This window comes from Zychaea mexicana (assembly GCF_025766255.1).
Source record: "Zychaea mexicana strain RSA 1403 chromosome Unknown BDB00scaffold_14, whole genome shotgun sequence".
In the NCBI taxonomy this organism is placed as follows: Eukaryota; Fungi; Mucoromycota; class Mucoromycetes; order Mucorales; family Lichtheimiaceae; genus Zychaea; species Zychaea mexicana.
In genome coordinates, this window is record NW_026516677.1 from 233,894 (window position 1) to 258,026 (window position 24,133).

The 24,133-nt window shown below is 43.4% G+C and overlaps 6 protein-coding genes across 6 annotated transcripts; 4 read left to right on the forward strand and 2 right to left on the reverse strand.

Moving 5' to 3' along the window:
• Positions 1-525: 525 nt before the first annotated feature.
• BDB00DRAFT_750654 (uncharacterized protein) lies at positions 526-1,548 on the reverse strand (the record flags this gene model as incomplete). Its single annotated transcript, XM_053118609.1, has 1 exon — positions 526-1,548. A coding segment is annotated over one exon (1,023 nt), but the record flags the coding sequence as incomplete, so codon positions are not given.
• An 11,425-nt stretch (positions 1,549-12,973) lies between these two features.
• BDB00DRAFT_808883 (Bystin-domain-containing protein) lies at positions 12,974-15,119 on the forward strand. Its single transcript, XM_053122439.1, has 5 exons — positions 12,974-13,153; positions 13,250-13,542; positions 13,654-14,027; positions 14,111-14,713; positions 14,789-15,119. Exons 2-5 carry the CDS (start codon positions 13,396-13,398, stop codon positions 14,949-14,951), a joined length of 1,287 nt encoding a protein of 428 aa, XP_052982701.1. The 5' UTR covers positions 12,974-13,153; positions 13,250-13,395; the 3' UTR covers positions 14,952-15,119.
• BDB00DRAFT_808885 (uncharacterized protein) lies at positions 15,120-15,897 on the reverse strand. The gene is made up of 3 exons (XM_053122440.1): positions 15,716-15,897; positions 15,286-15,630; positions 15,120-15,218 (listed from the first exon to the last, which is right to left on the reverse strand). The coding sequence occupies exons 2-3, from the start codon at positions 15,420-15,422 to the stop codon at positions 15,200-15,202; spliced, it is 156 nt and encodes a 51-aa protein (XP_052982702.1). The 5' UTR covers positions 15,423-15,630; positions 15,716-15,897; the 3' UTR covers positions 15,120-15,199.
• A 337-nt stretch (positions 15,898-16,234) lies between these two features.
• BDB00DRAFT_808888 (ribosome biogenesis protein Nop16) lies at positions 16,235-17,329 on the forward strand. Its single transcript, XM_053122441.1, has 3 exons — positions 16,235-16,406; positions 16,512-16,564; positions 16,634-17,329. Exons 1-3 carry the CDS (start codon positions 16,317-16,319, stop codon positions 17,157-17,159), a joined length of 669 nt encoding a protein of 222 aa, XP_052982703.1. The 5' UTR covers positions 16,235-16,316; the 3' UTR covers positions 17,160-17,329.
• Positions 17,330-18,496: 1,167 nt separating this feature from the next.
• BDB00DRAFT_119338 (uncharacterized protein) lies at positions 18,497-19,796 on the forward strand. The gene is made up of 3 exons (XM_053116130.1): positions 18,497-18,684; positions 18,758-19,405; positions 19,496-19,796. The coding sequence occupies exons 2-3, from the start codon at positions 18,827-18,829 to the stop codon at positions 19,745-19,747; spliced, it is 831 nt and encodes a 276-aa protein (XP_052982704.1). The 5' UTR covers positions 18,497-18,684; positions 18,758-18,826; the 3' UTR covers positions 19,748-19,796.
• A 738-nt stretch (positions 19,797-20,534) lies between these two features.
• BDB00DRAFT_808894 (P-loop containing nucleoside triphosphate hydrolase protein) lies at positions 20,535-23,350 on the forward strand. The gene is made up of 12 exons (XM_053122442.1): positions 20,535-20,828; positions 20,924-20,977; positions 21,049-21,252; positions 21,333-21,458; positions 21,514-21,725; positions 21,808-22,026; positions 22,160-22,346; positions 22,450-22,515; positions 22,588-22,676; positions 22,758-22,857; positions 22,948-23,018; positions 23,093-23,350. Exons 1-12 carry the CDS (start codon positions 20,612-20,614, stop codon positions 23,147-23,149), a joined length of 1,602 nt encoding a protein of 533 aa, XP_052982705.1. The 5' UTR covers positions 20,535-20,611; the 3' UTR covers positions 23,150-23,350.
• Positions 23,351-24,133: the final 783 nt, after the last annotated feature.

Consider the following 24,133-nt stretch of genomic DNA (forward strand, 5'->3'; position numbering starts at 1 on the left):
TGAAAACAAAGGCCTGTTTTGTTTGAGTGTTTGTGGCGTAGATTACACCCACACAGGCCGACAGTAATGCCTCCCTCTCTCGCAAACGCCAATCCTTACTTCCATCCCTGAAGCAGGAATCTTCCGTGGTATTTCCATGTGTGAATGCACCAAAGTGTATGCTTCCGCGCCCACTGGTTTTTCTCAAAGGAAACTTTTTCCGGCCAAACAAGGTTTTGAACGACGTATAATGTAAAAAAAAGGGTGAAGAGGTAAACCCTCCCAAAAGCAAAAATGCGCTTGCTTACATAATCCCAGAGTTCCGCCTTCTTGCACCACATGAGCATTCTTTATTTGGTCTAGCATCTTTTCTTCCCTCCCCAAAAGAGCAGCGAATCTATTTTTTTTCTCATGGGTCAACAGCTACGAAGAGGATGATGCTTGTGCTGGTGGCGCTGATGTCGACGCGGATGCTAATGATGCTAATGATGCTGGTGATGCTGGTGATGCTGGTGATATGGCTGTTGATGAGGATAATGATTGCTGCTGCCGTTGCCGATTCAGCTGCTCTAGTACTGCACGGGTTAAGGATGAGTTGGCTCTACCGGTGGTCTTCATTGAAGGATATCCGGGAATCGTCGGTGGAGGTTGCGGCGGCTGTTGTGTTGCTACATACTGACCCTTGCTTTCATCTGGACGCATGATATAGGTCGCTGCCGGCGGTGGCGGAAACTTGCGATTGGGTTGCTGGAAATGCACTGCCGCCCATTTCGGATGCTCTCTCTCGATATCCATCAACGTATTTTCCAAAATCTTGATCCGCTCGTGCAGAGAGAAAGGAGGTATGGCATGGTCGTCGAATGTTACGTTCAGATGTTGTTCAATGTTGCGTATCCGCTCGTCACTCGCTGCTGTCTGATCCCCTGCTGCTGCTGCTGCTGCTGTCGATACTTGGACGTGCTCGTGCGACGACATGAGCGATCGTGCCAATGGTCCGTCTTCGTTGTTGACAATGTCAAACTTCATCTGGATATTGCGGTTGATTTCTCGCGCGTCCGCACGTGCACATGTTACATCCGCGCTGGTTGGATCCACACGGTTTAGGAATTCTGTGCGGTTGCTAGCATCCACTTCGGCTTGTTTGGCTTGAATAAACGTCTGTATCCGCTGTTGTATTTCATCGTTCGTTGCACGAATTTGGATTTGGTCACTGTCCATATGTTGTTGAATACGATCTTGTTCGTCTCTTTCGTCTGTGCCACTGCCGTCGTCGTCTTGTCGTTTCCGCTTCTTGGAGAATAAGAGCTTCGATTCTTGCTCATCAGAATGTTGCGCTGGTTCAGTTTTATTATCGTTTTTTGCTAAATTTGATTCTTCTTCTTCTTTTTCTTTGACATTGACATGTTGTTCAAGTGATTGGAGTAATCGTTCAACAAGTTTTTCAAGTTCCAGCGGTAATCGTTCAAGGTGGTTCCGTGACAGCACAATGAGTTCAGCATTGAAACATTTGCTGGTTTCCGTCAAGCCTATTCCATCGAAAAATTGTGTAAATTCATCATGCCAAGACACAGCAGCAGCTTGTGAATGTAAATGAGGTGGTGGAGTGGTCATTTAAGTATATGTATCCGGATTGGGAAACAAAACAGACAAGTAGGATCGGAGATACTGCACATGGCTGCTTCTGGCATTCCAATATATGCTTTTAGAATCCTATGTAATATGGGGTTAGATATACGATATTCACATTGCGTGGACAAGATCAGATCGAAATAGCATTGCAAAAATAAACGTGAAGAATGATTTGCTTATGAGGAATGGAACATAATCTCAAAGAAAACATATACAGCACTTTATGGCCGGAAGATACAAGGACTTTTAGTATTTAGTAACCACAAAAGCGGTATAAGGAAAATTCCTAAATTTGCTCGTCATTATGAAACACTTTGACGGTATGTCTGGTATATCCAAAAGGCATGTCGATCGGCTTAGCCGGGGCACCATACTTGCATTTGTCTTTTGCCTTTCACTTTGCCCAGAGATTATCAAAGGAAAGTTAGAGATTTTTTGACTCTCCTCCCGTCGCTAAATTTATGCTAATGTAGAAACAGCCAACGATGCTGTTTATAGACACTCGCCTCCAGCAGAAAAGACATCATCGAGTCATCTGTCGTGTCTACGTAATATCATACTCACCACAAAAGATCGTTCATACTCTATCTGGTTCATGGTGCAACTTGGTAGCACAACCAAAGTCATGATAGATCACTTCGCTTTTATGTGATTTGATCCAACTCTATATGCTGCTTACAGTATACGAACTTGAAAGTACATAGATACCCAGCAACTGATGCACGCTTAGCTGGATACGCCAGAGCGGATAGCCATGCCGATTTTCTCTAATTGTTTCATAGTCAAGTATGCTTGATGTGCGACATCTATTGTGAACTCTATTTGAAGGACAACCGTTGATGAACTCTTTGCGCGTGCGAGCATGTACTGTGACCCAAACCTCCCCAATACATGGTTCAGAGGGGAACTATTGCTATAGGTTTCCTTTAATCCTGGACGCAGGGTTCGTCCGTCTTCGCTTCAATAACCCTAGCGTGGGGACAGGAGTGAAAAGACAGGGACGGTTGATGCATCTGCGTGCTCGCTTTGTTCTGAATCTCCAGGCGTATCGGACCCTTTTATCCCCCTTTCCTCTCCTCTGCTTCTTCTCGATGAAGCAATGCAGCAATAACGGCATATGCGAGTCGGTTTGAAGCTCTGGAACATTGTTACCTTACTTTAACGAGACTTAGAATAATGCTGTGAGTAGAAAGAAGTAGCAAGATGGCATATCATAACCATTTTAGTACAACGTAATAAAAAAGTTGCAGCAAGGAGAAGTCTGTTCTGGGATCTACATTGATAATATCATATACAGGATGCTAGCAGTAGAACGACGAAAGAATCCGGCTTTTCCAGTCAACTTGATTATTCCGTACATACACCCGCTCAAAAAAATATTATGATATCGTCACATGAGGTTGTTGATGATAACGCCGTGTTCCCTAAAATGTATAAAGTGAAGGTGCTACTAAAGTGTACAATCACTCGTTAACTTTTCTCACATAAAATTGGTACATGTACGTGCCTTAGCAACAAAGTGCTTTCTAATGAATAGATTGGAAGAAGCACACGCTAATCATCTGTGCGACAATGGTAACAATCAAAAAGAAGTCAAGTCGTGCAGCAACAAGTTGGAAACTTGTAGAAGATCGCGTAACCCAACCCTCGATGCCGTAAAAACTTGTCTTGTCATATCATAATAATATCTTACATACTTTCATTTCTCATCATATGATTTGAAGTAGAATCTTCTCAAAAAAGTAAGACGATAGCGTACCGCATCAACAATGCCAGTCGAATCAATATGATATTTGTTGGAAGAGCTATGATATAAACTTTCATTCTGATTGCACTAACTACTATTATGATAAAAAAAATAGGGAGGAGCCATATTGTGTTGTACGCTTTTCTTGTCTAAACCATATATTCCATTTAAAGCATATATGTAAAGGTTTCATCTCTTACGACGATAATGCTGTCCCAGCGTAATGATCATTGGTATAATATACAACATACCGTCACCCTGATTTAACCGCCTCAAGCTTCTTGAATAGATAATGTAATGTAACTAGCGAAAGTGTCACCCTCGTTTTAGGTGATTTTTAAGCATAACCACCTAATGGTAAACCAGTACTATACTCTTCTTCACAAATAAATTCTTTGCTCCGCATGCTTACCAGCCAGTTACTGAAAGATGTACGTTAAACAGGAGTGGAACAAAAACAAGCGAAATCTAGGTATTATAGGTGTAGCTTAAAAAAAGCTAAATAATGAATGGAGTGGAAAGCTGTGATAGCGTGTTATGGTCAAAGAACAAGCAACCGTTTCTTAGTTTTGCCTATTCTCTTTTTCCATATAAGATGTCATAGGAAGTTTTTGGACTGGAAGTCCAGCATGTTCAGTTCCAGGGGCGTCTTGGACAATTTCACTCGCATCGTTAAAGAACCTAAGAGTATGAACACTTTTAAATACAAGATTCTCTTTCCTTTTCTACATGCGACCTAAATACAACTTATCAATGATATACTGCAAGTGACTATGTTAAATTTATTGAACAGAAGAACAGCTATGTATCGACGAAGCGACGCGACCGTTTAGAGTTGTGTGAACGATTTATGAATACAAAAAAAGAAAGTACAAGGCCAATGAGACGACGACCGTCGTCGCTGTCGTCTTGAAAAAGAGAAAACATAGACGTGACTCTGTATGGGCTAAGGGCACACCCCAAGTTGTATTAAGAGGAAACAGAAAAGAAGAAAAGAACGTTTAAAGAAGTACAACACAAAAGAATGTGATAATAATAAAGAAGAAGCAGAGACAGACTTGTCGTCAGTGCATCAATTGCTAAAAGTGTGCCCGTTTTCAGCGACCACCGCAATAAGGTGTGCGACGTCCTGCGGATTCAACGATGCAAGTGGCCTTCTGGATAGGCTCGGGCGTAGGCGCTGCGCTCGTCGTCGCGAAAAGTATGGTGCTAATAAAGGCAACAATGGCGATGGTGGTCTTGGTGCGGTATCCGGATGACAGCTTCATTCTTGTTTAAAAAGGTAGTGAAAGTTGCTGTTGTTTATGTTGGTGTAGTTCCTGTTTGTGGGTAGTAACGAGAGTGGTGGTTTGCGATGTGATTTTGGGTGGTTCTGTGTGCGTGTGTGTTGTTTACGAAGAAAAGAGAGCAAAAGGGAATACTGGGGCCGGATTTTGTACACGAAGAATCTTTCCCTTTTATATTCGATCTCCCACCTTTCCCTTCCCTTCCTTCCCCCCCCCCTCCTTCCCAAATAAAAATCCCGTTTGCTTAAAATAATCATCATCATCATTACCGCCTCCTTAAAATTTCTTGTTGGTTTCCTGGTGAAACCAAATTCAGCTATCTGGAGCGATATGCATGCGTGTCAAAGCGCCTTTTTACGACTATTGTTCTTACTACGATACGTTTGCGGAGTACATAGCTAGTCTTGCTATTGCTGTTACGGACTACTAACTAGTGCCAAGCAATTAGAAGCATACTATTCAGAAAAGCAGACAAGATACAATGAACTCTTTCGCGAGGATCGGGTTTAGACAATTTTTTGGCTGATATACGAGGCTCGGTTAATTGTTGATAAACAACAGCAACATCATCATTAGTAATAACGATAATTTAGTAATGAAATACCATTTATTAGCCGTTTCCAACGTTTATGGAACGGCGAGTATTTCCTGATGCTCGACTGGGTGTTCTTTTTGGCTCCCCCTCCGTTGTGTCGCAAGAGAAAAAAAAACCCCCTTGATTTTTAAATTCCCTTATACTTTGGTATTGTTCTCTTTTTTCCGCTATGGTAACTTTAAATGCATTGCTATAATGCGGTGTTTATTGACAGTACACGTAGCTGCAGTAGCCATACCTATTGTATCCATGCCCCGTACGCACAAGAAAAGTAAAAACAGTTGAAAAGGGGGTTGCGCTATAATATAAACAGAAACAGAGAGAGAATCAACTAACAAAAAGCCTCAGTTGTTTCTTTGGCTCATAATCCATTTTCAGTAAGGATTAGCAACCTGCATAACGCGAGGTCTTGTTTGCCACATGGCCTTTTGTTCGCTTCTCTTTTGTACAGTAACTTGTGGAGCACCATGCAATTTTATCTTTCGCATGTGTGTTTGTATACAACAGTTACCATGTGTTTGGCTAAATGCTATTCCCTCCACTGATAACCCCACATTTCATTTCTGTCATTTTCTTGTTATACAGTTTATACTTGCGTGTCGTCACCGTGTGTTGTGACCTTGTAGAGCATATGTAAGAAGGATTTGTGTACGGAAGTACGAGCAGGATAATAAACGTGTGAAAAAAAGGGAGTTGTTCTAGATCGCAGCAAAACGACTCTCTCCCAGGTGTGTATATAATATGCATATTCTGGTCCGACAGACAAAAACTGTAACGACGAGGGTACGATGATCAGCATGTGCGTGTACTTATAGGAGTCATCATGGCTGTGCGGCCACACACACCTCGTCGATTGATAATGGACCGACAATTGTATCGGCATATATACTTTTATAGAAACATTGGAGGCGCTTCACGGGTACAGTATCTCAATGGCATTGTAGTATTATTATTAGCTGTCATGCGTTTTATGTCATTGGTAGCACATGCTTAAAATATATAAAGTTAAGTTTAAAGCTGGTAAGTATGGTACACATATCGGCGATAATGCGGTGTTGGAGGGCGTTTTTGGTTGCCGTTGTTATCGTTTGTTCTCGTCCATTTGGTTTATTAAAAAGGAACCCAGCATCATTTAATTAATTAATCCGTGAAAAAGCTACACCTAGCACGGGGCACCCAGGCACTAGGTCATAAAACTTCGGAGAATCATGGTTGAACGGGCTGAAAGCGAATCTAGATCGTCGTAACATTGGACAAGGACGGTGTATCCACGGAAGCGAACATAATACATGGAAGCTTAGCAGGTTTTTCTCTTTCGTTTCTATTAATAAACTCCCTCCATCTCGCCGCCTTCTCTCGCGACAGACACCGGCTGTTCGAATGGTGCATGCATTGACTCCCATCGTATCACCTCAAAGAATGTCGTTGTGGCACGCAACATGTGAAGCGCGAGCGCTACAGCAACTGCCCGCTTCTTAACCCACTATCAACAGAGCTTCTCGATGCGTTGTGTTTGTATCGATTACCTCATCATATAATATCTTACCCTTCCTCTCTATACCTACCTTTTATTTGTTATATACACAACCGCTTCTCTTCTCTAGCCACACGTTTATCCCACTGTGGGGTTTTCAGTGATGGCACCACATTCAACGTTTTTGTACCATTGAACAACCAGTACCGCAGGGAAGCGACCGCATGCTCATGGAGCAGGTCAACTAGTCTTCCATAAAAATAAAGCATAATCGCTCAACTCTTAGAAATCTCGAAATTCGTACAAAGTGAAATCACCTATTGATGAGATCGCTTTGCTCTAAAGCTTCATGCAATGCCTTCATCTTGTATTTAATATCAAACCACACTTGGCTATCCTATGCTTATTCTTTGCCGTGGAAACTGTTGTCGAGCTAATTAACAATTTGTGAAAAGTATTGTTCTCCGGTGTTTTGATCCGTCTCTTTTATGCTGACTTTTTGATGACGCTGATTCTTCTACATTTTTTTAATAATGTGTAGGCTAATAGCAGCTGATACAGGTACACTGTACAGCCATGATCGTGTTTTCATTGGACAATTTAAGAGTTGACTACAGGATTTCATGTAGTCTGTATATGACCATCAGTAATCAAGCCGTAAAGATGAGATGATGACATACTTTATTCATTACATACTGACTTGCCATTATATGTGTGTGTGCTTTGAAAAACCCCAAAGCGGAATTAGCGTGCCCTATCCGCTGTTATAGGCGTTTACGAAAATTCACGCAGACCAAAACCGGATAATTACTTATCCCAAGCAAAAAACGTAACAATAAAGTCGGGATCTCGGTTAATTAGTTTGCCGAGAAAAGTTATGAGCAGTCATGGTTTTTTTCGGTGGTTCTTAATCTTTTACTGTGGTGTTTGTTTACAAGGGTCCCCCTCTTCCTTTTCCCCCCTTTTTGCATCGCGTCTATAATTTTTGCCATGTCTTTAAACAACCCTACCAATGCTGCCGGTCCCATTACTGAAGCTGTGCAATTGCTTGGTGATCCCGACCTCTACTGCACGGGTTGCAGAAAAACGAAACCGTTTGCCCTTTTTGCCGGTAGAACAAGACCGTACAGGACGTGTATTGTCTGTCGTGACAGACAGACACCGAGAATGCCAGTTTCACTCGACTCAATGATCTTCATTGACGAGTTGGGAAACTTTTATCCCTTTGCTGTCCGTAATTCAGTTGGTGATGTCGTTACTGAGGTCTTCTCTTTTTCGGGCTACATCGTTTACGAGGATGAAATGCGCACATGGTCAGATCAGCGTATAATTACACGTGTGTTGGAAGCAGTGCAGCTCTGTGACAACTACAGATATTATGTGATGAACACTGGCGACCCAGCACTTCGTGAAGCCATTCACCGCAAGATGCGTTTAATCTGTAGCTATACAAAATCAGGTAAGCTAATCAACCGGTCAAAAAAGGCATTCGATAAAAAGGAACAGATAGGCAAAGTGTTTGCGTGCAGTTTCGTTGAAATCGGATTAATTTTATATGTTAGATCCCTGTTCGAGAGCGCCAGCGTGTCATCCAACGGATGGAAACATTCATTTGTCAAGGATTTGTGCACGGTGTGATCGATCGGGATCTAGGAGCGATCGAGCTTACTGTTCGCCATCCATCGCAACATGCAGCCGCTCCAGCTTTACGCCCGGAAGGTGTGTCGCGTGAGGTGCTTGACTTCATTGCAGCACGTGCAATGACTCGTTCAGCGCCAGATATTCATAATGATATCATCGATGAATGGGGCTATCATGCAGCAACGGCGGCACAAGTGTACTACTGGTGGGGCTAGACGTTCCGTACGCGGTATATGCTAGACGATGACCAGTTTGTTTCCGCCCAGCTCTTGATACAGCAGTATACAAATCAAGGATATACGGAGGTAAGTAGATTAATACAGAAAACAGAACTCACCTTCTGTAGACCTGTTTTTGCTCTAGTAGATTATTAGAAAAACGTAGTGTTTTTGCCTTATTGTATGAATAAAAAATAGATTTATTCTGACACTGCTGATGGTATTGTTGCTGTGGGTTTCGTCACTCCTTTTTTTGCCCCTTTGGCTGGTTGTGTTCATGTGGAAGAGTACCATATCGACTCCACTTTTAAGACAAATCGTGCTGGTATGGAGCTATATGGTGTCATTGCCAATGTGAATGGTGCTGGATTCCCTGTTGCATATATGCTTTGTGACACAAGCAATGCAGACGCCACAATCGAGCATCCAAAAACACAAACCTTGGAGCGGTTTTTGGGAGAGCTCAAAGAAAGGGGACTAGAACCAGAGTTCATGTTTAGTGATGGTGATGCTGCGCAACTTAGTGCGATCCAGGCGACATGGGATAGTCGTCGTTGTCTACGTCAATGTCTTTGGCATATAGAGCATTCTATGGAAAGGAAACTTTCCTCTAGAAGAAATGCCACATCCACTTACTATGACGTCCAAGAAGCGATGGTCCAATTCCCGTTTGTCTCGCGTCAATTCACACCGTCCGCCACCACTGATTTGAATCGCATTATGTGTGATAAACCAAGAAGAGAGGAGATGCTGAAGATGGTGGGCAGGCACTACAGCCGTCATCCGATGACGGCTGAAGGTATTCATAACACGTGGTGCAGAGATATTAGGTAGATGTATAAACACTCATTGATATACTTATACACCTGTTTCTGTCATTCTTTTGCTTGGTTTTATATATAATAGGGACAGTATTTGCTAATCCTAACGATATATGGCAACAATGCGCCCAGGAGATGTACGACTACTGTGTTATGCATAATCTGCATCATGCATGGGCTTATATGTTTCGCCGATATTACCAGCTTGACAAGTGGATAACATGGGCAGCTAGCTCTGTCCCTGATCGCATCCCACTGTCAAGAATAACCATGCTTGTCGAAGCACACTGGAAAGTGCTTAAGCGTAATCATATGTATACGTACAACCGTGCTAGATTGGATCTCTTGGTATTCGTCATTATACATAGCTATATACCAAAGCTAATTGACCATTTCAATACCGAGATCGTGCTTCGTCAAAACCTGACACGCTGGGAGAAAGGATTTATCCAAGAATGGAACGCGGCATTTCTTCGTGCAAACTACATAAGCCCAAACCTGGTTCAAGGCACATGGTATACATCGGTGCAACGCTGGACATACAGTTGTCCGTCGTTTGTTAAAAGTACATCATACTTGGTATGTAAACACATTGTGCGTGCTTTTCATAATCGGCAAATTGCCCAACGCGAAAAATACGTTGCCAGAACATGTAGACCTCCTTTCATCAGAATACTACCGGTAAACATCAAATACATAGATTGTAGATAGTCTTTAGGAGCGCAAATCTTGGTCAGGGTAAGCTTATTTCTTTCTCTTCTATTTATTGAACAGCCTCAAGAAAACCCCTTCCGTGGTATGTTACTCCCTCGTCATTCTTCCCTCGACCTAAGCACCACCACGGCCACTGCCACTTCTTTGCCCACACCAATGACCTCATCAACACCTACACCTGCTGGTATGGTTACCGGTCCGTTTCTGATTGACGACGACGACGATGAAGAGCAGCAAGCAACCGGTAATCGTACTTTCTCGTCACCACCGCCATCTATCTCACCACCCCGCCATGTCATCATTGATAACGAAGCAGCGCAAATCCGTATGGAAAACCGCATGCGTTTGCTTCGACGGCTCAACCGTGAGGATGAGACAGCCATCCGCGAACTACGCGCACAGATCCGTCTACGGGAAGAGAATCTGCTGCAGTTAGACGAAGAATACAGGGAAAGTCTTCGGCCACTTCAGTTGGCGCGCTATGAAGCTCAACAACACGATATTGATAGATATTTAGACAATACTTTGACAGAGCGCACTCACCGCGTACAACACAGCAACCGCCGTGGCCCAGCAAACGAAGATGTGCGACATGTTTAGCTTTCTTTCCTGTTTTTCTTTCTTCCTCTCTTTTATATACTTCTTCTTTCTTCTTATCTGTACCTTCTTCTTTCTTTTTATCAATTCTGTTCTAAATTATATTGTTCTGCTTGGTTTATATACAAATTTATTTTGAAGTTGTTTTTATTTTGTGCATAATATAATTGAGTGAGCGATCTATTGGTAAGTGCTTTGTGCCTTGCGTAATTATGTAACAAATGACTGCTCATATTCTTCTCGGCAAACTAATTAACCGAGATCTCGACTTAAATGTTACGTTTTTTGATTCGGCTACATAATTATCCGGTTTTGGTCTGCGTGAATTCTCATAAACGCCTTAGGCAGATACGTACATGATCACTGTTGTCAGCATCTCCTTATTTGGCTAGCTGAAACCGATCCAGACTGCATGAAAAGCAACACACTATGAAGTGACTTGTTCCGATCAGACCATGGCACTTGTTTGCTTTTACTCTACTTTGCAAACACGACAAGGCCTCTTATCTGAAATAAAACATACAACAGTGAACTACAAGACCGTGGCTAGAAAATGGTACCAATATCGCCACAGCTTAGATGGGGAATATCCATAATGAAAGAGCAAAGAACTTGACGGCTCTTTTGGCAATTCCTACGCATCTTGCTCGTGAAAACTGTCAAGCGATTATCGCCCCTTCTTTTGGGTCATTCGAACGTAGACGTATATATACGACACTGCGTATTTTTTTCTCTGAAAATTTTCTCTCTTTTTCTTTATTGTCTTCCATCAATACAGTATTGCCACTCAATAGGCATACCCGTGCGATTGTTCATCCAAGAAGCACGGCCATGCTTTCCTCCTGCTGCGGCTGCGCCAAGGTTCTGTTTTTATTATGAATGGTATGTGATGTTGTTTCTTCTATACAACAAATGGTGTACATACGTTGTTTCCACAATCATCGTCGCCTTCAATTCCCTCTATTAACCTTTTACGACATCCTTGTGATAGATGACCATCTCCGCTTTGTGCTACACAAGAAGGATCCTCGTCGCAATATGCAAGCTGGTTCTCCAAGATCTCAGAAGAGAAGGATCGTAAGTTTTATGTTTGGCAATTGGGCAATGGGCTAGGTAATTGTGAAATGACCGTGTGTAAATGGTTTTAAAAAGAGTGGCTAATCACAGTTGGCATTTGTGTAAAATTAGCATTTTTCATATATCTCCCTCTGAACAAGTATCATTATCTCCTTCCGCGTGCTGTCAGTGTAACAAGGTCAACGTAAGTATTATTACAGTCAAAGGGTTGCTCGGACAGATGAAGAAAGATGCAAATGGATAGGACAAATGCTGGGGACTGCGCCATAGGATGATTGATACTCATCGTCACCACGGATGTTTCATAGGGCACACATTACGATATTTCTCTTACTCGGTTAGTAGTGTGAGTATTAAAAAATGTACGGCATTCTATTTTCTTTGGGATGATGGGGTATACTGGATGTGGGCATGATGATTGCTGAGGTATATATGCTAGCCGCTTACACCTTTCTCTTTTCTTTTTTGACTTGTATATTGAAACTTATGGCAGCAAGGACAAGGCGTACAAGGTTAGGAAAAGAGCCATCCGTTGATTTCGTGTTGCCATTCGTCTCTGCTGTGTCCACCGTTCAGACCTATCATGTCATCACTCGTGTAATAATCAAGACACCTCACACCACTGCCTCTGCTGCTGCTGCTACTGAGTCTCTTGGCTGTCACTAGTTTCCACCACTGTGCTACTCCCGGCCTGAGAAACTTGTCAAAGAAGTTTACCTACTATGCTCAAGATGTATCCACCATCCATCCATCCATCCATCACAGACAGTGGTTGAAATCACTCCATCTTTGTTCTCAAGCAAGCCAGGCCTTCTCCTGTGTCTAGGGACAAGCTAGTTGCCGTCATCCTGTTGCTCAAGCTGCTGTTTCTCGTGGTCAACAAGTCCATCTCGCTTCTTGTTGCTTCTCGTGCTGTCAAGTTGAAGGCATGGCCCAATGAAGGATGAAAGAACAAGGATGGTTGCACAGTGTGATCGCTGCTTTATTACTGTAAGTACAGTACATCATTTCATCAGTTAATTTGGTGTGTGTGTCTCGTCTTAATGTACGTTGTCTGTCTAGCAAGACTGCTAACTGCCTTAATTTCTTTCCTTTCTGTTGCCCAAAGGGGCGGGCCTTTTAGGCTCGCTCCTTTGTTTTTGTCAGGCTACTACTGGGAGCACAACGCCCGAGCAAAGGGCATTTATGTTGCTTGCTTTCCAGTGTTATATCGCACGTTCGATGAAGCTTCGGCTGAATTCGTGCAACGAGTATGGGATTGACGATGTTTCGGCAGAGTCTTTCTCATATGTTGTGGGACGCACCGTCGGCATGCCGGCGCAGGTTTCGGGAAGCCTTCTTTTCGGAGAGGGCGAGCCCCGTTGCTTAAAAACGTGTAAGTTCTTTTCCTTCTTTTTCATACGAAAATACTCGGCATGCGTATGTCGGACAGTGAAACTCATCCGTGAAATTTTTGAAACGCCTTCCCTAGCATGTTCTAAGCAGTGGAAAAAAAATGCAAGGATTTCCGTTCCCAACTTTTTTTTTTGAAGCCGACCGACTTGCTCGATTATCGTGGCTTAGGTTTGTTGGTCGAACACTCGATTCCCGCCCCTCACCTTCTCTCTTACATTAACCATGGGCAAAGATAAGCGTTCTTCCGGACGAGCACAGCGACATGACCCTCTTCATGCTGAATTGGTCGACACACCCGATCAGGGAATTCGCCGTAAAGCCGTTCGGCAAAAGTTTGTTGACAGGAACGGACAAGAAGAAGTCGAAGAGGTATATAATTCACAGTTAAAAGAGCAAATTATAGCTTTTCAACATTCGACATTCCAATATACTTTCATTACAGGCTTGTGAATCTAACGAGAATTTGCTCAAAAAAAACAGGAATACTTGGATTCGAAAATGTCAAAAAGAGTTTTAAAGATGGCACGAGAGCAACAAGAACAAATTGAAGGCAAACCTTCCTCAGCTACTACTGCAGCACCACAATTTCCACTTGGATTTGATCCAAGCGACGACGAAGATTTGGATGATGTCGACAAATATGGCGAATACGAGGAACTAGAGATCGAGGAAGAGGATGCAGATGTGTTGCAGCAATTTTTACCCACAGCACCACTTCAAAAGAAAACGTTGGCGGATTTGATTATGGAGAAGATCAATGAAAAGAATGCCATGGATGCTCAAGGAGAAGGTTGTGAAGGTGGTGAGGAGGCTATGCCTGAAATGAATCCCAAGGTGGTCGAGGTTTATACAAAGTAAGATTAGAGATGAAGAAGGATGGAAATGACGAGGGAAGAAGAGTATGCTAAATGGGAACGTGTGTTTTCGATCATGTCAGGGTGGGTCAACTGTTGAGTCGATACAAGTCTGGCAAATTGCCCAAGGCGTTCAAGATCATCCCATCGCTCGGCAACTGGGAAGAAATATTGTATCTGACACGACCTGAAAGCTGGAGCCCACACGCCACATACGAAGCCACGCGCATGTTTGTTTCCAACTTGAAGCAGGAGCAGGTGCAACGATTCTTGAGCTTGGTGTTGCTCGATCGCGTTCGTGATGATATCCAGGAAAACAAAAAGCTCAACTATCACTTGTACATGGCCATGAAAAAGGCCCTTTACAAGCCTGCACCATTCTTCAAGGGCTTCTTGTTCCCGCTCTGCGAGACTGGCACATGTACGCTGAAGGAGGCCGCCATTGTCGGCAGTGTCTTGTCCAAGGTGTCGATTGCTGTCTTGCACTCGTCGGCTGCTTTGTTGCGGTTGGTTCAGATGGACTACACGGGTCCCAACAGTCTGTTTATTCGTATCTTGCTCGACAAAAAGTATGCCCTGCCCTACAAGGTGATTGATGGCCTCGTCGAACATTTCCAGCGGTTCCGCAACGATTCCCGAGAAATGCCCGTCTTATGGCATCAGTCCTTGTTGGTGTTTACACAGAGGTAGTATAGTATACAAAACGAAGGGCATGGCCTGCAAGCGTGGTAACTTACTGTAACCTGTTGTGTGTCTCATAGATACAAGCAGGATATGATCCCTGAGCAGAAAGAAATCATTTTGGATGTTGTCAAGCACAAGTTCCATGCCGAAATCACTCCAGAAATCCGACGTGAGATTGTACATTCAGCACCTCGCGACGACATTCAGCACGATTACGACTCTGACGTGATGATGGATTAAATCTCTTTTCGATAGTTGTAGCATCCCTTTTCTTACTAAATTCTTACTGTAATCTGGCATTTTCTTCTTTTCTCCTTGTCCTCCTTCTGATCACACGCATATACATTCTGTCGTCTCTCTCCCCCTCTTCATGTACAAAAACATTTTATATATATCAACAACATGTCTTCTTTTTTTTATAATTATTCTTATATCTTTCATCTGTTTTCTCTCGCCACAAAGAAGAATGAAAAAAGAAGAGAAAGACCTTACACATTATCCAATGGTCTATGGTAAAGAATGAGCATGATTGGGAAAAAAAGACACTTCTGTGATATTAAAAGAAAATAAGTACCTGTTGAAACCACCGCGACGGTTCATGTATTGACGATACTTGAGTGCCTTCTTGACGCTTGCACCGGATACATCAGTTCCTGGCACATGTTGGTTCTTTGTCGTTTCGAATCCAGAGAATCCCATCAATTTCATCATTCTCGTCTCGTCGTCGTCGTCTTCATTGATTTCTACACTTGGGTCCCGCTTTCCGTCATCATTATCCTCTCCTTCTTCTCTTTCGCTGTCTTGGTCGTCGCGTCTACGACGTCGTCGTGAAGAAGATGGAGACCGCGAACGAGACCGCGACGAACGACGTGGTCTTCTATCCACATTCTCCAGGTCATCATAGTCATCGCGACGACGGCTTTTGAAAATAGATCCATATTTACTGTTAGCCTTTCTTTTTCGTTTACTTGACGTATATGCAAGGTCAATGGACGTATATTTACCGTCGAGAGGAACGTGAAGGTGACGGGCTTCGTGAGCGATAATGTCTTGAGCGTTCCCGATCTCTGTCATAATCTAGGTGCACATTAAAGAAGAAAATGTTTCAGTACCTTGCGTTTTCCTTTAGATGGAAAAGAGAAAGAGCATGAATGAAGAGAAAAAAAGAATAAAATGAACTCTAAAGGTAAAAGGAATGAATCTTAAGAGCATACCTCTTGGACTACGTGCTCTCCGTCTGTCTCGATCGCGGCTTCTAGAACGACGGCGGCTGCTGCGATACGATGAAGGTGATGGCGAACGTCTTCTTCGATGGCGAGGTGGTGAACGAGATGGATAGGGTGAGCGTGAGCGAGAGCGTGGATTGTCGAGATCGCGATAGCGAAGCGAACTTCGGTCACGGCTATCACGACGGTGAGGCGATCGTGAACGGGGCATTTGGCAAGGATATATACAAGCAGCACACAAGAAACGACGACAGCAAGTTGAGCAGCTACGACTTTAAAATTCCGAAGCCACCCACTATCAACTTTTTTTTTTTCTTACTTTGACCTTTCTCTTTTTTTCTATTTATTGACTACACACTTATTTAATATATAAACCGTCATGGCCACTCCACAGAAACGAAAGGCTCAAAAAAGCGGGAGCAAAAACACTCGACGGACAGCAGATAAACGTAAAAAATACAATATTCAGGTAGGTCGCTTCCTTGCCGAAAAAAAAACTTTTTAACGGCAAATCTTCGCTATGCGATCGATCGTAACTTTAGATCTAAATCTTTGTAACAAACAACAATAACAGGGCAATGCAATCATTAAACATAACTGGGACAAGAAACAAACTTTGATCCAAAAGTAAGCCGACCACTTTGAGTTATTGCTTGAGAGGGGAGAGTGACTAACAGAAACAAACTTGGATGACAGTTATAAACGATTGGGCTTAATGACGTCCTTAAACGGCAAAGCCGGAGGTGTCGAAAAACTGTATCCTGACGCAAAGCCCGAACATCCTAGCGAAGACCAAGAGGAAGGAGAAGAACAAGAGGAAAAAGAGTTGACCGAAGAAGATGTCGCCAGACTCGAAAAATCACTAAAGCCAGGCGAAGGTATCATCCAACGTGACGACGAGGGCAATGTGATTCGGGTCATTGTGGGACGACAAAAGACACACGACGAGATTTTGGAAGAAGAGCCAGAGCCAGTGGAGGCCAAGACGGATGTTGTCCGACAGTTGGAAGAGCAGGCACGGAATGCGCATAAAAACGTTAAATATCAATCCATGTACCAGCAACATTGGGTCGCACGGTTAATCACCAAGTATGGTGACGATTACAGAGCCATGTTTCGGGATGAGGATTTGAATCAGAATCAGTTGACGGAAAATCAGCTCAAGAAGAAGTGCTCACAATTCTTGAAGCAGAATCCAGGTTTTGAACGACTCGAGCAGTAAAGAATAAAAAAAAATAGTATACTTTCATGCAAGCATGCAAATTGTTGCTTCTATTTAATGAGTAAGCGGGTGATGTGGTACGAGGGAGGTTGCCTTTGTCAACCGAATCCAAAGATCCGCTGCGCTGTAACTGTCAGCTATCAACAATAGAACTGTTGTCTGGTTACGACTATGCTATGATGGAATCGGATCAGCTCGGCACGTCGGGTTTCCGAAGAAATAATTTTTTTTTCTACGTGTAGCATGACCTATTTTTTAATGCATGAGCTGTAGGCAGCATGTCATCAAGTGAAACTTGGCGTATATTACACTCATCAAGCGATCAGTGTGTGATGACGTCGGGTGTATAGTTTTGCCGCAATATGAGAGATAGAGAGTTGCAACGTCACTATCATTGATCGGCACTGAAGAACGCACGTGCAAAGAATGTGGCAGTGATCACAAGCACAAACACGCTAACGCTCGCACTGACCAGTTGTCGATATCATCACTGCGTAAGTGATAAACATGAGATGCATACGTCACTTCTTTCTAGCAACTTCGCCGATTTTCTCTGGTACTGCTGCTACTATGATAGTGCACCTTGGCTAAATCGTCGCCGTCATAGCCTGTCGCCCGGTTACCAGAGCATGTCTCCCCGATCAGAGTGCACTGAACACCCGACGGTGTTTGACCGACGAGTCGCTCTCTGCCAAAAATGTAAAAATCATCCGAGCCCATCCTCTCTGTCGCAGTCCACACCAAGACTAGCAGCACAGCTGTCACCTACCAACAACGTCTCTTCCCAGAAATAGGAGCAGCAGCAACGAGCAGAAGTAATTGTTTCGTCATGTAAAAACCATCGTTTTCCCACCACAAGAAGCTGCGACTGAAAAATCATGCAACGAACGAAAGCAACAGCAACAGCAAGCTGTGTCAGTCCAGCTATGTGCTGCAATGTTTCACAAGACAGAACTGTCTTAAAGCAGTAGCGGATGTTCCAGGTTTCTCATCGACTAACAAACATCCTCTCCAAACATTCGTTTGTTTGTTTTTTGCTCTTTCCTTCCTCTCTTTTTGCCACCCACTAGAAAAACTCATTTCTGCCCCAAATGGATCCCAATTCGAGCTCTGATCCTCTTGACGTCGCTGTAGCCGTTGCGCAGGCTATGGGTCATCAAACATCCACTGCCACCTCCACCGATCGCCACCACCACAACCACACTGCTACCACCGCTACTGCTGCATTGATAACCGAACCCGTCAAAGACGCTTGGTCCGAGTTCATGTCCTCTGCAGCTGCTGCTGTCGCTGCCTCTGCCACACCAACCACGACCACGACCACATCATCAACAGCGTCGTCGCAAGACTTGCCCATCGATCTGATGCAACAGCCGCTGTTCCATCTCGGCCAGACACCGCCGCCACAAACAGCTGAACTCTTGGATCCTCTCGACCCATCCTCGTGTTTGAATTTGATGCATCCCACATCGACGACCACTTCGTCTGCCTCAACCTCGCCGATGTTTGACAAGCAACAGCAACAGCAACAACAACAATGGCAGCAGTACACTTCCAACATCTTATTTCAACAACAACAACAACAACAGCAGCAGCAGCAGCAGCAACCGCAACATCCTTTGGACTATACGACTCAACAACCACCACAGCAACAGGATTCTTCCTCCATGTTTTTGCCACCAACGCCACCTGTGGAATCACCCGCACAAGCAATGCAAACCGGTCAACTGCCATCGTGGTTTGGTTTCCAGTTGAACACATCTTCTGCTGCTGCCATGGCTGCTGCTGCCGCCGCCGCTGCATCTGGTGGCATGCCTCCCGAACCCTCGCCTCCACCTTCCTCTAGCCTGGATTTTGGCATGCCAACCATGTGTTATCCGCCGCAGCAAATGCAGCAACAACAAATGCTATCACTACAACAGCAACAACAGCAACAGCAGCAGCAGACGCCTCAGCCGCAACAACAACCCAACACACACGCTGGTGGTCCTGCCAAATCGGGCCGTGGCCGTCGACGTTCATCGCCTTCGACTCGACCCTATCGTCGGCGAAACTCGTCTCACCCATCGGTGGCATCGGTGGTTTCACTTTCAGCGCATGAGCCAGTGGCCCACTTTATCGAAGGTGTCGAGCACATTACATTTCTGTATTCGCACGATCGTCTGGTCAAAGAATATACCGTGCGAACAGATGTCGATAACTGTGCGCTGGATGACATTCCTATGGAGTTCCGAGTATTGAATGCGGTATGTGAAATAATGATGCCATTCGCCGCTACTTTGCCTATTCTAGTCATCTAGAATGAATGAGACTGACACGTTACACTGCTTACGTAGATCTATCCTCGAGCCAACGTTGACAAGGACGATTACGATGGCAATCGATGGGAATACGAAACCAGTTGTAACCAGCTTGGCTGGAAACTCTGCTGGTTGAATCAAGATCAACTCTGTGGCCGCCGTGGATTGATCCAGCGTGCCGTTGACTCGTATCGAAATCGCCATGTGAACATGCGCTCGCGACGGGTGACGCGACAGGAAAAAGTCGCTAATGGAACCTTGCGCAGACGTCGTGCCAAGAGAAGTTAGATTTACTTCTGTGTAAGATCATTGCTACTTATTACTATTACCAACAACAACAACAACAACAACCAAAAAGCAGCAGAAAGAAAGTCTTTCTCTTTAACTACCGCATACTCCCAGAGCACATTATGTATTCATGCACTACTGATCCTTCCTTTGCTTTAATCCTCTGTTCTCTTTCATCACAACATGTATTAATTCTCTTTATACGTATGATTGTACAACATTTTACTGCACATAAATCGCTCTTGTATATATTTTCATTACATAAATCAATAACCATTCTAATAATAAAAAAAAAGTATCATCACAATTATGGCATCATCCAAACGTCATTTCCCTGTGCTTTGTTATTCCGAAACATTTGACATCCCAAATCATTACAGTACATGCCATATGGTACACAAGATAGCTAGATAGCTAGAGAGTGGCTCTGCTCTTACTGCCCTTCTTTCTGCCCATCTGTTGCGACGTACTGTACTTGCTTATATATCCCATGCATCACATACAACCCTACTACCAACCGGATGCCAGTGTTTCCACTCTAGAAGATGATCACTTCAGTTCTTGGTGGCAACCCAGCTGGCCGAATCAGGACGTGTGCAGGTTCGACACATTCATTTGTTATGAAGCGACTGTCCTCAGACATACTATTTGCATAGTAGCATCTATCATTTTATCTTGTCTATCTCAGGTGAGTAGTGACTTTGCGACACCATATCTGGTTAATAGCATTTTTTTTGACAGATCGTCCATTTTCCCCCGCGTCGGAGTTATAGAAAACCGTATCCGAGTAAGCTATGCAGGCTCTACTGTGTATACTGTGTATTCATAATAACAGCCCAGGTCGTAGATCAGAATCATCGCGTTATGGATTGGTGGATCAATGCAGTAATCGCCGAGATTGGCGGTTGTCGTGACCTTATTGAACACATTACTACGCAATGGCATACACTCTTACAAAGTCGATCAACAACAACAACAACACTCGATTCCACCACCTTATCCTTATTGCCACGATCGAAAGGCATTTTGTTGCATGGCAAACCCGGCACGGGTAAAACTGCCATGGCAATGGCCATTGCAAGTAAATAAGACTTTTGATATGCTCCTTTTCTTGAGCAGAGTACAAACACACTGAAACTGCTTTATGTATATCTTTATGTGTATGTGTGTGTGCAGAATACTCTAAAATACCATACCACGTGGTGAACGGACCTGACATCTTTATGAGTGGTAAGGGCATACTTTTTCAAATCATTCGCAAAGAGTGTGAACTTGACACTAATCTTACTTTGTATAACTAGAACAGGGCGCAAGTGAATCCAAATTATTGCGCGTATTCAATGACATAAGACAGAACAGTATTGTTATTGTGGATGAGATCGACTTGCTGGCTGGATCATTGAAAGGCAAAAAGGGCGACTTGGATGTTCGGATAGCGTCTACTTTGTTATCCATTCTGGATCGGCTGAATCAGCATCCACTTTGTCCTTTTATTTACATTATTGGTAAAAAATACAAACAAAAAGAGAGGCCAAGGGAGGGCGGGTCGACAAAGCAAACTGAACATGGTGTTTTATCATTACAGGGTTGACTAGTCGATTACATGCGATGGATGGCAGTTTTCTTCGCGCTGGCCGGCTTGATGACGTCCACGAGGTGGTCATTAAAACGTCCCAGGCACGACGTGAAATTCTGGAAATCATGGCACAACGTAAGAATAGAATCACGGATCAAAGAATGACTTCATATTTACAAACAGTATGCAGGAATACCGTTTGCATCGGACACGGATCGGAGCCTAGTGCTCGGACAAGTTGCTCAAGTAACACATGGATTTGTCCCGAGCGATCTGCAAAGCCTGTGCACGCAGGTCGTGTTACAACTGATTCATCAAAAAGTCAATGTTGCTTCCTCGGAGCATTTTGAAAATGCTCTCAGGGTTGTACGACCCTCAAATATGAGCGAATATGCTTCCAAGGTATACATAGAGGATGTCTTTTTTCATATGCACCCAATACAAAAAGGCTTATGTTTTTTTTCTGACACCCTGCTACTACTAGATACCCCGCGTTCGCTTTGCCGACTTATTTGGCGTCGAATCGATCATTCAAGAAATAAAAACATCAGTGATTTACCCGTTCCATAATCCAGACAAATACACTGCCTTGGGCATTGCACCACCGCGAGGCATCATGGTCTATGGCCCTCCAGGGTGTGGCAAAACCATGTTGTGTTGCGCTCTAGCGTCAGAGACAGGTGTCAATTTCATGTTTGTCGAGGTATTGTTCGTGTTCTTATAATCGACACTATTGCACATGGCACAGGGAGAGAGAAGGGACGGGCAGGCCAAGAAATGAAAAGCGTTCAACGTACTGATTTCTCTAATTTGGACAAACTACATGGTATGTATAGAGCTCTCAAGTACGATCCAAAGTCGTAGGTGAATCTGAGAGCAATCTCGCCAAACTGTTTGCGCATGCAAGAGCCAATGCACCGTGTATTCTATTTATTGACCAAATCGACATGTTGTTGCCAAAGCGAGGAACAAGTTCCAGTTCAGAAAACACAAGCGATCGTATTGTTACATCCTTTTTGACAGGTGAGAAAGGGAACAAAACTACTACCTCGAGGTTTGACGATGAAAGGTCTCTTGTTTTTCGCCATAGTTTGTTATAACGAGTTTGTACATTATTTTATTGTAGCAATGGATGGATTATTGACCAAAAGTAACACGAACAATGTACAAATCGATGTACTCGTGGTTGGAGGTAATTTACAGAATAGCTTCTGAGTGCTGAACTAGGAACGTTCATACACTTACACTCGACTACCTTTGATAGCTACGAATCGGATTGAGGCAATTGATCCAGCTGTCCTGCGCCCTGGTCGTTTCGATGAACATATACACGTCCAACGACCAAACCAAAAGGTGACTTGCAGCAGGAAGATACAGTTTAATAGTTCTTTTGCACCAAGCAACTAATGTCTTGTTTACTATCACACCAAAAAGCAACGACTAGCCATTATCGAAGGTCTCTGTGCGAAAATGCCAACTGTTTTAACCGAGGAGGAACGAATTCATTTAGCCACGGAAACAGATCGATGGACAGGTAAAAGTTGGATTTGCAAAGTTTATCATTGTTGTACAAAAGAGACATATTCAATTAACTAGTACTCTGATACTCTTTTCAAAATTAAAGGTGCCTCTTTGGATAATTTGTTTCGGGAAGCTGCCATGGTTAGTTTGCGTGAAAGTGTTCAAAGTAGCCAGGTCAGTTTTGCCGTCCTACGTACCACATTTAAAAACATGGGTTTCAATTGTTTACATTAACAATTTTATCACAGATTACATCAGCACATATACAGAAAGCACGGGATTCTGTACAAAGCCTGGTTTCATAAAGTTAACAATCCCTTTTTAATCAACCGAACACTATCGAGCTACCTCTGTATGCGTGGACGTTAAAGCCACCACAGCTATCGTTCATAAACTGTTTATTATTAATGGATTAGAATTATCTGCTAAATTGTCTATGGTCTATTATATTGTTGTTGTACCGCACACTATGTAAGCTTGTCTCTTTTGCATGCTCTATGGTAATATCCCTTTTACCTTTCGTTTGCAAATCCTATATGTATGGTGTCTTCTATGATTCATATACTGTAAGCTATGTTTTACATAGCAGAACGTATTTTATGCTCGATCTACTCAACTTTAACATCATTTTGTACATATCAGTGTGCACTTTTGCAATACCGATTCGTTGCCATAGCGACAAACCTTGTACATGCAGAATCACTATCCTACATATCAATTGCATCCAACAAACAACAATCATTATTAGCCAGATTGAATCCTGTTTGGGTGACTCATACTATATATGTAGCACTAAGCTAAAGCCAAATTACAAGCTGCATATTCATATATACCCTTGCCATTATTTAGTCCACACGGCTCCTATGAATCTCCTCCCACCACTAAAGCAATCTATAGACGAAACCCTAAGAACGTTGTCTTCGTCTTAAAAGGTTCAAGCTGTCAAAGGACTCGCGTGATTCATGTACATGTCGCGCTCAGGATCACCTACTCGCTTTGATCAGCCACATCTATATTGTAGCAGGCTCAGTCGCAATAACCTTCTTGATGGAGTGGAAAACCGCGGCGCTTATACTATCCTGCACATGACACCACTTTAAAGCATAGACTATGGATCATTTGCGCACAACCTCCACACACACACATCAGCGATCTATAATAGCTTGACTGTTCTATTTCAGTCTCTAAACATATACTACGCACACCTCTCGACATCTGCTTCAGCGATGCCTATCGAATATTCCGCTCCGAGGCTCGTGTGAAGACTTTGGCCTTGTCCTCCGTACATT